General features: G+C 44.5%; 1 protein-coding gene across 19 annotated transcripts in view; it reads left to right on the top strand.

The window, feature by feature from the left end:
- Nucleotides 1–14,041, top strand: part of FBRSL1 (fibrosin like 1) — a 767,640-nt gene that overhangs the window by 733,178 nt on the left and 20,421 nt on the right. For all 19 annotated transcript variants that reach the window (XM_083418137.1, XM_083418142.1, XM_083418135.1 and 16 more), the window contains 3 exons: nt 1,584–1,634; nt 5,493–5,588; nt 13,747–13,818. In XM_083418137.1, coding sequence (XP_083274263.1) covers nt 1,584–1,634; nt 5,493–5,588; nt 13,747–13,818 — 219 coding nt within the window. The remainder of the gene's footprint in view (nt 1–1,583; nt 1,635–5,492; nt 5,589–13,746; nt 13,819–14,041) is intronic.

Below are 14,041 nucleotides of genomic sequence, written 5' to 3'. Positions count from 1 at the left end.
CCATCCACCCATGGCTGAAAGCTCCACCCCTTCACCAACTTCTCAGAGCTCATTGGCCGTTCCAGCAAGGGTTTGTTTGATGGGACAACAAAACTTTAGCAGGGTCACAGTCCTGCAGAAAAGCTAGAGCTTTTCCTGACTCCTTGGCTCTCAGGTTTTACAGCGATGCCATTTGGTTTTGTTCCTTTTCCACTGCTGCTGTTCTCAGTTTTGTAAATTCTCCAAACAGCCTTTTTTCACACAAGGCAATGTTTATTTTTTATTTTTTTTGGTACATTGCATAAAGCAAGATTCAACATTTTCTCTCTTTTTGAAGGAACGCACTGCTTTCTTTTGTAGCGAAGCAGCAAATGTTCCAAAACAGGCATTGTGGGGCAAGCTCATAGGAAATGACATTTCTTGCCTTTCTTTACCACACTGGCTGATGGTATGACGACATTGTTTGCTTCTAATCCGCTTAACTGCAGGACAATGAGAGCGATTTCTGCCTCCCCCAATGTCCATCCACAGGTGTTTAAGCAACGTGCAAATACCTCCCTACTCCCCTTCTTTCATAAAGCAATCTCAGAACTTTTCCTTGAAGGCCTGGCATGTTGTTTAAGAATCCTGATATCTGATCTTGCTGGAAAAAGAGTTCCCTTCCTGCCCACCCACGCCCTGTTGATGTCAAGCAGAAGAGTGAAAACAGCTTTGCCGCACCCTCTTTTGTTGTGCTTGAGCTCCCATCTTCTTATATTCCACTAAATGGGTTTATTAATCCTAATGCCAGAGCGGGTGGCGTTGAAACCGCCAGCTGCATGTGTTTTAGTAATTTATAGTATTTACACTGGAGGGTACATGACTCCGGTAATAACTGTAATTAACACAATTGCAAATCTGCTCTCCTGTATGGAGGAGAGCACACAACAGCTGGCTTGCTGAACGAGTGGCATTTCAAAGGGGTCATTGCTCACCATTCTGCGCCTTCCCCCAGCACATCTCCCTTTTGCTTAAGACTGGAATGTGCACATTCTTCACGGGGCATGGAAAGAATACTGATGGGGGCATAGGTCAGGTGCACAGTGCAAGGGGACAAAACGCCAGGACAAAAAACATGAGGGCAGATCCACAGTGGGTGGATCTATCTTGCAATCTTGTCTGATCTTTCTTACGCCTTTTTTCAAGGAGCCGGTTGAGCTAAGTAAGGGCTGTGTGATTTTAAAAAATGAGATGAGTGCTGGTAGATTATCTTAAGTTCTGCTCCAGCTCATACAGCTGTATCATAAAATCTAACTTTTAGAAATGATTTAGAGTGTTGACTGGCTTCTTGAGGAAGTTTGTAGGCGATGGTAAAGATTTATGTGCTAGATGCCTGAACTTGCTGCTTCCCCGTTGCAAAGTTGCAGGTTTAAGAGGCTGTGAAGTTTGGAAAATATACACGTGCCCTTAAAATAAACTCCCCACTGCCACCTCCCCCCAAAAAACACACTAGATAAACTGGATCTTATACACCTGGGAGCATGCTTCATTGTGCTTAGATTGCAACCCAGTGCTGAAGAAATATATTCTCATTTGTTTTTGTCTTATTTCTCTTTTTCTTCCAGTTCGACAAGTACGCTCCCAAACTTGATAACCCTTATTTTCGACATTCCAACGTGAGTGCATTTGTGGGTTTGGGTTTTTATTTTTTATTTGGCTTTGGTTTCTATGTTTGAACTTGCTGCTGGCTTTCCTTGCATGTATTTGATGTAGCAAGCTTTAGCTCTTGTCTCTGTGTTGTTGTTTTTAAGTGAATTCCCTTCCCTTAAGTTTATTTTTACCTACTACAATAACACCATAAAATTCCTTTAATTCAATCATTCATCAAATGTTCTTCCTCTAATTCAGTGTTGGTTGCTGCTTTCTGACACCTGTTTCTCAGGCTACAATCCTATACCTATTTGCTTGGGAGTATTGCCCATTGAAACTTGCTTATGAATAGGATTGCAAAAGAAATGCTAAGTCTGTGTCTGTACAATACCACTGCTGATTCTGAGCTGGAACTCACATGAATACCTCTTCATACAAAAGCATTCCCCGCACAAATGAAAACTAACATATCCAGAAGAAGACTATGCTAGAACCCTTCTCATTGGCAACTAGTCTTTGACGTGAAAGAGTTCTGAATCATGTGAGCTATAGGCTGAAGTGTTACAGCCCAGCACCTGTAATACCACCACAATGAGAACTAAGCTAGTGTCTTCCAGTCTTCATACATCTTTCTTCAAATTTAGTGACTCAGGCATAACACAGTAGTTCAGCTGTAGACTAGCCAGGGCTAAGTAAAGGGGCTCACTTTTGTCCTGTAGTTAGAAAGTGTTAGAAGACCAAACAGGCATGCACCAAGTCACTGAACAAGCTCGGTACCAGACAAGGCCAGCAGAGTTAAAATTGGATATATTTTAACTCTGCTGGCCTTGTTCAGTACTGCTATTCCCTAGGAATAGATTTGTCACCATTATTCTCTATTTTATGCATTTTTCGTTACTTATTTACTGGACATAGCTCGCCTAATTCCAGTAACTTGTCTATAAGATTTTTTGGTCACTTTCGGCTCTTTTCTCTCTCCAAATTTAGTGTAGGTGTTCTGAATTATTGATTCTGTCATCCATAGTGTATGCACCACCTCCTGGCTTTATATCCTCGGCACATTTGATAAAACTATATATGTAAATCTCTAATTATATGATTGAACAAAAGTGGTCCATGGGCATAATAGACACTTGTGAAATTCCAGTTGATAGCTCTTTCTGAGATGACAGCCATGCATTGTAATTATTTCTTAAGCTGATCTTTCAGACATTTGTGAATCCATTCCACATAGCCACTGCTGTCTAGTCCAGTTCTGTTCAGTTACCCTAACAGAATGCCACATGGAAATACGTTATCAGCTTTCCCGACATTGTGACAACTCATTATCAAAATCTTCTCTCAAGATGGGAACTAGCTTGTACACCAAAATATCCTGCCAGTCCTAAAAAAGAAGATTTCTCACCTGTCACTTCAAAAACACTCATTGATAAGAAGCCAAAAAATGATGCAAACAGCCACTGCCATGCTAGTGTCAGAGACTATGCAAAAGCAATAATGGCATGTCTGGTTGTTGTTTCTTTAATTGGGCCAGTTTTGTCACAGTAAAAATAAATGAGCTTTCACGCTAAACAGGATTCTTCAGCCAGTCATCCTGATATAAAGGATAGTGTCTGAATTCAAGCCTTTCAGCAACACTCTAGAATTGCTTGCCTGTTGGTACACTTACTGCCTGCCCTTGCTCTGCTGTTCCTTTTTATCAGTTGCTGCATCAGAAGCAGCGTTCTGGGACCGCATACTGTGGAAAATTAAAAGTGTGTGCTGATAATAGTGGACTTCATGGTTGGCAACTGTGGTAATTACCTTGTAACTGGGAGGCAGATAAAGATTAAAGATCCCAAGCAGGCTGCTTTCACACTTGCTAAAGTGGCATGTTTTGCAGGAGAGCTATAATAGCAGAATTAAGAATGGTAGCAGAGGCTAATTTCCCCCCTCTGGTAAAAATGAAAGCTTTCCATTCTTCTCAAAAGAGCATCCGTTGTCCCATGGACCTTTTGCTTCTTATAGACGTCTGTTGGAACTGTCTCCCCCCCCCCCCCCGAAAGCATTTAATGCTTTCTTGAGGACTGGCAACCCCACCTTAAATATGTATGTAGAAAAGAGCCTTGACAGCTGTTACTACAGTGACAATCTGCTCTGGCAAAAGCAGGACCATTACAAAAAGTTTCAGGCTGTATAATCGGGTGCATAAGCAGAGCTGTGCAGTTCTGTGCAGTTGGACAGCAATCACAAACACAGGATTGCTCATTCTGAGAATCTCTGCTTTCGTTTGTTAAAAACAACAACCAATTTTCTAACACTTAATGCTCCGAAGATAAAACTAAAAAATATATGGATAAACTACAGTAGCGGCAGGGACGCGGGTGGCGCTGTGGGTAAAACCTCAGCGCCTAGGACTTGCCGATCGCATGGTCAGCGGTTCGAATCCCCGCCGCGGGGTGCGCTCCCGTTGTTAGGTCCCAGCTCCTGCCCACCTAGCAGTTCGAAAGCACCCTTAAGTGCAAGTAGATAAATAGGGACCGCTTTATAGCGGGAAGGTAAACGGCGTTTCCGTGTGCTGCTCTGGTGCCGGTTCGCCAGAGCAGCTTCGTCACGCTGGCTACGTGACCCGGAAGTGTCTGCGGACAGCACTGGCTCCCGGCTTCTAGAGTGAGATGAGCGCACAACCCTAGAGTCTGTCAAGACTGGCCCGTACGGGCAGGGGTACCTTTACCTTTACCTTTTACAGTAGTGGCACACAGCAGGCCTGCTCCCATTGTCTAAGGATGGGAATGTAGTCTTTAGAGCACTGAATCCTTCTCTTTAGGTCTCTTGAGCTGAATAAGGCAATACTCTTGTTCAACAACTAGCTTGCCTTGATGGTGTGATGTCTAGGGCATCGTATAATGCTAATGCAATATGTCCTTCATATCACCCACTGATTGTGGTAGCCCTTCCCTAGCACCTCTTGCTGATGCCATGATTCCAATGAAGGATTTTGTAGGTAAACTGTAGCAGAGGTGGGAAACTCTTTTGAGCCCAAGAGCCGCATTTTGTCACAGGGAACCTTCCAGGGGCAATATAACATTGATGGGTGGGGAAAGAGGCAAAGTGGGCAGGTCAGTACATGTGACATAGTAGGCCGCATTAGAACTATGCAAAAGTGAGTGGTTTTCAACACACATATACTTCTCCATCCAAAAGATTCCTGCACTGCAGGGGGTTGGACTAGATGACCCTCATAGTCCCTTCCACCCCTTCAATTCTGTTATTCTAGGGTGCAGAGGGGTGTGACCTCAGGAGGGGGCAAGGCATATAGAGATTTCCAACATACAGCTAGAAAGGCAGATTTAGGCTCCTGGCTTAAGGTTTCCCACCCCTGATCCACAGTAAGGGTAACATTTGTCTTTCACTAGAAAGGCCGCATTCATTTTAGTGCTGGGAGCTGCTTAACACACTGGGTAAATTCACCCTCGATACAAACCAAGTCCCTCAGAAGCAGCCAAATGCAGAAGACTTGCGAGTTACTCAGAAGTACAAATCTCTTTAGAGATTGTATAGCAGGTCACCAAGCTCGCAATCAAAATATTTGCAAATGTGATTTGAGTGAGTGCATGAAAATGGAATATTCCTTTAAAATAGTCTTCTCCTTCTTAACCGATACAGTAAATTTAAAGTGGGTGAGTTGTTTGTTTGTTAAAAATTAGCTCTTGAAGGAATCATAAGTTAGGCAAGCTCCCCCAGCGTCTAACCAATAAAGGGCTTGAAATTGATTTGGCAATTTTTGTTTTGGAACAAGCTCCTACGATTTGCACCAAACTTGTCTCTCACATCTATTACTTATCTGTAATGTAACCACCCCTCTCCTTTTCTCTCTCTTCCCGCCCCCCTTTCCCCCTTCCTAGTTCTTTCCAAGCTATCCTCCAACAATGCCTGGGATGCCACCTCTGCTTCCACATTCAGGTCCTTTTGGGTCACTTCAGGGAGCATTTCAGCCGAAGGTACAAATTTATTATGGTTTCATTTTTTCCACAGGCTCATTTTTGTTGTTCTTGCCCATATGAAAGAAAGCATGATTAAAATGTAGCTGCAATATAAACACACGTGTATTTCTTGATCGAATTATTATTTTCACTAGGCACATCTGTTTCCCTTGTGCAATTTGCTTGATAGTTAAAGACAGTAGCTCCCTAAAGGTCTACCCATTTTTTTTCAGGGAGGGAGGTGGAACCTCTTGCTGCTGCTGACCTAGGTCTCCCTAGTACACAGGTAGCCATTGTGGTGCTCTCCAGATATTTTGGACTCCGTCTCTCTCATCGGCCCCAGTGTTTGAGGACTGTGGAAATTGTAGGGCAGCAACATCTCAAGGGTACCACACTGCCTACTTCTGCCCTAGTCATATTCTTTAAAGCAGGAGCGGGGGACCTTTGGCCCTCCAGATGTTGTTGAACTCCATCTCCCATCATCACCAACAAGCATGGTCAATGCTAGGGGCGATGGGAGTTGTAGTTCAGCAAAATCTGGAGGGCCAAAGGTTCTCCACACCTGCCTTTAAAAAATAAAGGAATGTGTCATTGCACTCAGCCCACCTCTTGCAAGTGGCAAGAGAATTGGGGGTCATTTGGGGGAAGCACTGACTGTGATGACCTAACACAATTATTTTACTAGAAGCTGCATGGGTGATGTTAGTGGGCAGCAAGCAGGTCTCCCCAGTCGCTTCTGGATTGGGCTCCACAGCTGCTTTGCAGTACCTTTTTTCTATAGGCAGGTATTTGGGGAATGGAGCTCTTTTTCTTCATGTGAGTATTTTATTGTGCGTATACACTGTAAGAATTCTGGATGTGTGCACATGGGGCAAAAATAGCCAGGTGCCTGGTGTGGTATATGGGTACACAATAGGGGTGTGCATGAGTTCTGTGTGAGGGTCAAATGATGAGGTGAATCAGGGGCCTCCCCCCCCCCCCGAGTCAAAGTGTGAGGTCAATAAACCCCTTTAAGGTCTGATCAGAATCCCCACAAACTCTAGTGTTGTCTTAGTTTTCCCGTATCTCCATGTTTCCCAGAGTCCATGGGCTTTGCAAAAAGTGAGGCTGCCCATAATACTGCCTGTTGAGCACTGAAGAGCTCTGGGTTCGTTCGTTTATTTTGCTAAAGCACATCCATGGATAATTTCTGTACAAATTAAAAGATTCCTTTCAGGGGTTTTTGTTTTGTTTTGTTTTAAATCCTATATTGCTTTGCTCTATCCAAAAAACAAAGCAGAACTCTTCAGAACTCTGCAAACATTTCATCCACTTTCGTCAAAGAGGAAAGTGTCATAGCCATTTTTACATTCCCCATTATAGTGAATGGGGAATGCAAAGCTTCATTTTATACAAAGTGCCTTTGAGCCTGAATTACAGACTGAAATGCAGCCAGTACAGTTGACAGTTTTAAAACACACAGATGCACATATAAGGCGAAACTTTGGGCCCATGCACACACCTGCCATCCAACCCCCCCCCCCCTTACACCTCTGCAGCAAAAGATTCTGTGCGTACCAAATGGTTCTGAAACTGCAGCCACTCTCAAATCGGTCATCAGACAGCTGCAATGAAACTCACCAGCAGAAACTACACCATCTGTGAAACTGATCAGCTAAGCTGCAGCCTCTGTTTGCAATTAGCCTTTCCCTTACCACTGGGTAACTAGCATCATATAGGGAAGCCAAGTGAAAATAATGTAGGCAGCCCCAACTGTTTTGTAGAAATGTGGCTTGGAAGGGCTGGGGTAGATGCTGGCTGTTTATCAGAAGAGAGTGCTACGCTTCAAGTAAGATTTTTTAGAATTTAAGCAAAAGCAATATGTGCTTAGTCAGATTAGCCTGTGTGGCTTATCTGTTCCCATCCCTGTTGTCTCTTGCAGACACTCAAATCCTGAAGCAGTTTTGCAGACATGTCAAATGATACTTAAAATTCTGGATATCATGTTTATATTAACACAAGAATACAGCTCACAATGGACAACTTCTGAAATGGCTCTGCAGAAGAAAAAGGCCACATTATTCTGCAGTAGGGCTCCTAGTATTGGTGTAAAGAGATAACTTAGTAGCTTTAGGCTTCTGAGGGTGACCCTGTACCCCTTAAACACTGGAAACCCGCCACCCAATGTTAGCAAACAAAGAAACTTACATATAGCATGGAGGGTGGCCCTAATGGCGTTGTAGTAGTAGGCTCAGCTAGTTTTTACCATCTCTCTTACTATGTTTGTTGCTTAAAAGCTCTCATGGTGCCAGGCTTGAGATTCCTTTATTTCCATTTGTAAAGTCTTTATGCATGGACATGAGCAATGTGATCCGAGCTGTAAAAAGTAAACCCCACTGAATTCAGTGGGACTTAATCCTGGGTAAGTGGGTATAGAATTGTAGTGTAGGATTGTAGATTTTTAGAAGGGTGGGGAAATGCAACCCCCCAAAGCTCCAGCGGCTTCTGCAGACATATCTCCATGCAGAGATAAAAGGAAGAGCATTTGCCGAAGAGGCAGCCTTGCTATCTGCGTTGTAAATATACATAAAATGTAGTCTGCAGTTCGAACGATAAGCTTAGGGTTCAGGTGGAGCCTTTCTTTTGTGAACTTGCGAGTGGGAATTACAACCTTTGTGGAAGACAGTAATATAAGCACCTGTATTTCCAGGCTCCCATCTCTCCTTTTCAAAAGCATTCCTGATCTTAACCTAACTTTCTGTGCATTTATTGCCCAAGGAGCTTGCGGGGCACTTCCCCCCATAGCAAGCCTGTGAGGATGGGTTAGACTAAAAGATGGTGAGTGGCTTAAGGTCACCTAATGAGCCTCATGATTAAACAGAGGTTTGTTCGTAGGCTTTCCTGGTCCAAATCCAACGCTCTGTTTGCTGTGACACAGTGGGTCTGATTTTGAGCTGTCCCTCACTGGTTGTAACCCTGTTTACCTTCTGCTGACATGCGGAGGATGCGTGCCCAAAGGGATGATCTTTGTACAGCCATTTCCCCACTCAGTTTTGGCGCGGGATGTGGGTTTGGAGGAAGAGGATGCCTCCAAACAACTATGGTTGCCACTTCCTTGCAAAACCAACTGGATTGACTCAAATCAGGGGTCTTCATTTCTTTATGGAGTAATGCCAGTCAATACAGCAGCTTCAAAACCTTTAGGACAACAGCTAATGCACTAGACCAGGGGTAGTCAACCTTTTTATATCTACCGCCCACTAATGCATCTTTCTTGATGGTAAAATTTCCTTACCGCCCACCAGTGCTCGATGGAAGGAGGATTCAGCTTGTGCCATAGAACCCCCTACCGCCCACCTAGAATACTGAAACACCCACTAGTGGGCAGTAGGGACCAGGTTGACACCCCTGCACTAGACAATAGTCATCCTTTGGTTTTTGTCTTTATTACCAAGCTGTTTCATGGAAGGAGCTATCTTATGCTAAGTCAGACCAGTTGTTCAGCAAACCTAGTGCAGTCATTGGGACTTTGAATCTAGTTTTTTGCTATTTTTAATTTTCTTGTTTATATATTAATTTTGCAAATTTGTGGGCTGCTTCACAGCCCGATTGCACGGTTCTTTGCTCCAGATTGCTGTTTTCTGCTTGATTTCATCATTAGATGCACACCAGCAATATAGAGTGGGCCTAGGGATTTCTTGCAATTTCATGTAAGCCACTATTTAGAAGGAAGGAATTTGACCAGAAAAACCACCCTCTTCACACCTCATAAAATTGGTCCAAGACAACCACTGTTTTCCATATTCTTCTGCAATGTGCTCCAGCCGTTGTGAGACTCCATTTTATGAGCACAGTCCAGATAAGATGAGTGGGTCCCCAATCCCCACCCCAGTATTATTGCCAGGTTTGAAGGGCCCTGGTCAAGGTGCCGCCCGTGAGGCTACCTTCCCCCCTTGCCACCCTGTCCAGTTCATTTTCTCTTTCCACCCCCCATGCACCCTTGCATGGACATAGCCAGGATTTCTGTTGGGGGGCGAAGCTTTGTTTTTTTGGGGGGCAGAATCTCAATTAGTTAAGTATTTCTATTTATGTACTTGATTTAGGGTTATGTCCATGCACTCTGGTCTTTCTGCTCCCATGCCACTCCACTCCCCCCACTACCTGTGCTGCCTTATTGCTCTGCTCTTCTCTCATTTCTCTCCCGTGTGGTCACTCCACCAGAGTGGCTTGTGTTTTCTTGTTTGCCTAAATGTGCATTAAGATGCCTTGGTTGGTTCAGTTTTGAACTGAAATGGTGGGATACTGGTGTTCTTAAATAGATGGAACTCTGGCAGCCTTTTAGGGCTTTTATCTAGTCAGTTTGAGTTCCCCCATCCCACCCCAGTTCCCAACAACCAGAGGCAGCTGGTTGTATGAATGTAGTCAGTGGATAAATTATTTCTGAACGATTCTGTACCATAGGGATGGGGGATCTTTTATTGGCCTGAGGGCCACATTCCCTCATGGCTACCCTTCAGAGTGGGGAGCATGTATCAACTGTGAGTGGGGCCAGAGGCAAAAGTCAGACAAATAAGAAATGTAACACCGGCCTTTGGGTGGAAGGCTGCATTCTCAGTTCAAAGACATATCCCAACTAGGCAAAAGCACCCAAGGAGGACACAGAGCAGGGCAGTCAGTGACATGGCCTGGGGGAAGTCCCAAAGGCCAGCAAGAGCTGTGTTTGGCCCCAAGGTTGTAGGATCCTCACCCCCTTCTGTACTGTGTGTACAGGAGATGCATAGCAACAAAACTGGCTAGTCTTCTCTAACAGCACATGAACCTTCCCCAAGGGGGAAAGCAGTCCCCCAGATTTACAACATTGTGTTGCTATATTTGACTGAATGGGGAGCATGTGGACGCACCTAAATTATCCACAACTTGCAGCGATAATGATTCATCTCCTTGGAGAAAAGATAAAGCTGAAATCCACACAAATCATCCTAACCTTTTTCTTCTCAAACTTTCCTCTTCCTCCCATGTGGCTGCCTTAAGCCCTAGATCATCATGACAGACGCATTCGGTGGCTGACCGTGGCATAATGAATTCTGTCCTCCTTGCCCTGTGAAGCAAGGAGTTTGTTTTTGTTTCCCTCCCCACTTCTCATGTCACTTCCCCGAGGCCTCATATGTAAATCCCCACCACATGAATCCAACCTGACTGCAAACTTCTTAGCTACTTTCCCAAAGGCCATTTCTCATGAGCTAAGAACTTGAAAAGGTCAAAAGTATTCAATTTACTTTGCCAAAGGAAGCATTTCCATCTGTCTTCAGGGGGACAGAAGGACCAAAGGGCACTCTATCACTCACACTATTAATGTGATGTGACCTTAAAATGCATCATAGCTGTTATTTTTGCCTCCCTACCCATCAGTTCACAAAAGGGGCCTGACAGCCCTTCCGCTCATGGGAGAATCTCCCCCACCCTCTCCTTTGCACACACAACTCAGGATTCTTTCGTTGCGTCCTTTTGTTCTTTTTCTTTCAACTTTTAAAACCATCCTTGACCTCTCATACTTAAGTTACAGAAGTATGTTTGCAGGTTGCTCCTTAAGCCTCCTTGTTTGAAATCTGACAGCAATTTGGCCCGTTTAATCGGTTAACTGCCTAGCTAGGGAATTAGCCAAACTTTCTGCACTCATCTTGAAGAACAACAGGTGCACTGCCATGGGAAGGAAAAGACTGATTGCTGGCTCAGAGCCCCATTCCCTCCAACAAGCCATGGCAGGGCTCTCCTGGGACCGATCACGCCAAGTTGGAGGTATAACCTCAGGGCTTGGTTAACTACTGTGCAGAATTGCACCCCGGGCAAAAAATTAAAAAAACACCTTTTGGTGTTCTATCCAATCATACGCTATAGTATGATTTCTGGTTTTCCTATTTCCTCATAGATTTACAGGACGTTTAAAAAAAAAAAAAACTAGTTTCAAAACAGGTTAAACATGCACAGTTGCATCCATAAACAGCTATTGCTCCTGCTAAAATAATAGAGGAAATTAGCAAGGTTCCAAGGCGAATGGACGTACAAGCTCAGTGGTGCAATTTCACATGTATAAAAGGCAAATGTGTCTTCAGTGAAGGAGGGGCAGCATTGTTGCTAGGGAGAGAAGAATGCACAAGAATATGTGCGCTCATCTCCCTTTAATGAGACAAAAACTTTTTTGCACAAAGAAGCCAGAAAGTGTAGCACACACCATGACTTAGATGTAGAATGCCCTCCGCCACCCAAAGCTGACAGCTAAAATAAATCATTTTAAAAAATTATATTTATGTCCAAAAGAGCAACAAAAAACGCAAAACGAATGTGGCTGCTTCTAAGGGTCTGTAGCAGGGGTGGGGAACTTCTAGTCTGGGGCCAGATGTAGCCTTCCTAGGACTGTACCTCTGTGCAACCCTAGGCCACAAACCCCTCACCCAAACTCTCAGGCCTCCTGCTTACCTCGACGAGAGGTGGGGTGGGGTGTAGAAACCCCTAACCTTTGTACAGCTGGAACTGTACAAAGCAAAGATTTGCATTGGTTACTCAACCTGCTTTTTGCCTCTGCCCCCCCCTTAGCATCTGCCCCCCCAGAACGTGGCACATGAGGGGAATGCGGCCTGCAGACTAATAAAGGTTCTACATCCCTTGTTTCTAGCCAGTGGCTATATGGTAACTGAGGGAAGAGCACTGAATGTTGCACAAATTACCGTGAGGCAGCTGCTTGGGGGGTTATGAAAGGGCAGCAAATTGCTATTCACTTTTATTATTGTTCTTGTATTGATACCACCAGGGAGGGGGAAAGGAGCTTGAGAGATGTTGAGCCTCGGCTGCCTAAACACCTTAACTGACCTTGGTTACTGCACTCCTTGACTGTTCTGAGGGTGCTTTTTGCTGTTCCGCCTGAGGCAGCAAATTGCTTCCGTCCAATCCTGCAGAGTATGATGGGTCCCTATCCCGTGATGAACCTATTCAGGAGTCAACTTTCAGAACGTTGGGGACACAGACACACAAAGCGTTTACCATCATACGCTCTGTTTCCACTTTTCCAAGATTATCTCTACACTTGTGAGCACTGAAAGCTTTTACAATTGGGTTTCTCAGGATAAAGCCTATGCACCCAATTAAACATGCCAGGGGGTGAGAACGCCTCTCATCCCCACCTTGGTCAGAACAGGATCTGTCCCTAGCTCTGCCACTTACTGAGCAAGTTATATCATTTTTTGTGAGCACCTCATTCCGCAACAAGGGATGCAGGTGGCGCTGTGGTCTAAACCACTGAGCCTCTTGGGCTTGACCATCAGAAGGTCGGCGGTTCGAATCCCCGCGAGGGGGTGAGCTCCCGTTGCTTGGTCCCAGCTCCTGCCAACCTAGCAACTCAAAAGCACACCAAAAACTGCAAGCAGATAAATAGGTACTGCTCTGGCTGGAAGGTAAACGGCGTTTCCATGTGCTGCTCTGGTTCTGGTGTTCTGTTGCACCAGAAGCGGCTTAGTCATGCTGGCCACATGACCCGGAAAAACTGTCTGAGGACAAATGCCGGCTCCCTTGGCCTGTAAAGCAAGATGAGCGCTACAACCCCAGTCATCTTTGCCTGGACTTAACTGTCATGGGTCCTTTACCTTTTACATTCTGCAACAACACAGAGTGAATTAAAAGCAGCCCTACATTCATCCAGTTCAGGAGCCACTCGCTTATTTATGTAGTGACAGCAACTAGGCAGCCAAAGGAGTTAGTACAATACATGTCCTATATCCCAACCCCATAAGAAATCTGGCTGCAGAATTCAGAACCAGCTAAAGTTTCCACGTCTTTCAGAGGCAGTCCCACAGGCTGTTAGCAATAATCCAAACAACAGTCAACTAAAGCATGAATCACTGTGGCCAGGCTGGGAGGTTCCAGAAAAGGACAGAGCCCGCGAACCCATTTTGGTTGTGCGAAGGTGCTCCTGGCTACAACAAGGCCTAAAAATCCAGGCCTAAGGCTTAGGTCCACGAGCACCAAATAGCAAGTATGATTTCTCATAGGGCGTTTAACTGAAACCCTTCCTACAAAAACATACTAAGCTACCATACTAAACTTAACTAACTTTGCATATTTACAAGCTTTATGTTTTAACAGGGTCGCATTAAATCGTGGCTGGAGCAGTGGAACCTTTATTTATTGTCTTCTCCTTTCATTGCAGACTTCAAATCCTATTGACGTAGCGAGTAGGCCTGGAGCAGTACACCATACTCTTCTGCAAAAGACGCCAGGGGTATGTAAAGCACGTGAAACCTCTGTCTTCGTCTCATTCCAACTAAAGGTTCAGCCCTCTAAAAATCGAACATAATGTATATTTTTCCTGCAGAAAAAGAGAGGGAAAATGGCACAACCTTTGGCTGTGCTATTGCTTCCCAGACTCGGGTTTTCCTGAGTAGAAGACTTAAAAATGGGAAATGTTATCATTATGTAAACAAAAAACCCTTTGTTATATTATT

Source organism: Podarcis tiliguerta (assembly GCF_965153285.1).
Source record: "Podarcis tiliguerta genome assembly, chromosome: 16".
Taxonomy (NCBI): Eukaryota; Metazoa; Chordata; class Lepidosauria; order Squamata; family Lacertidae; genus Podarcis; species Podarcis tiliguerta.
This window is presented reverse-complemented; position numbering and strand designations above follow the sequence as displayed.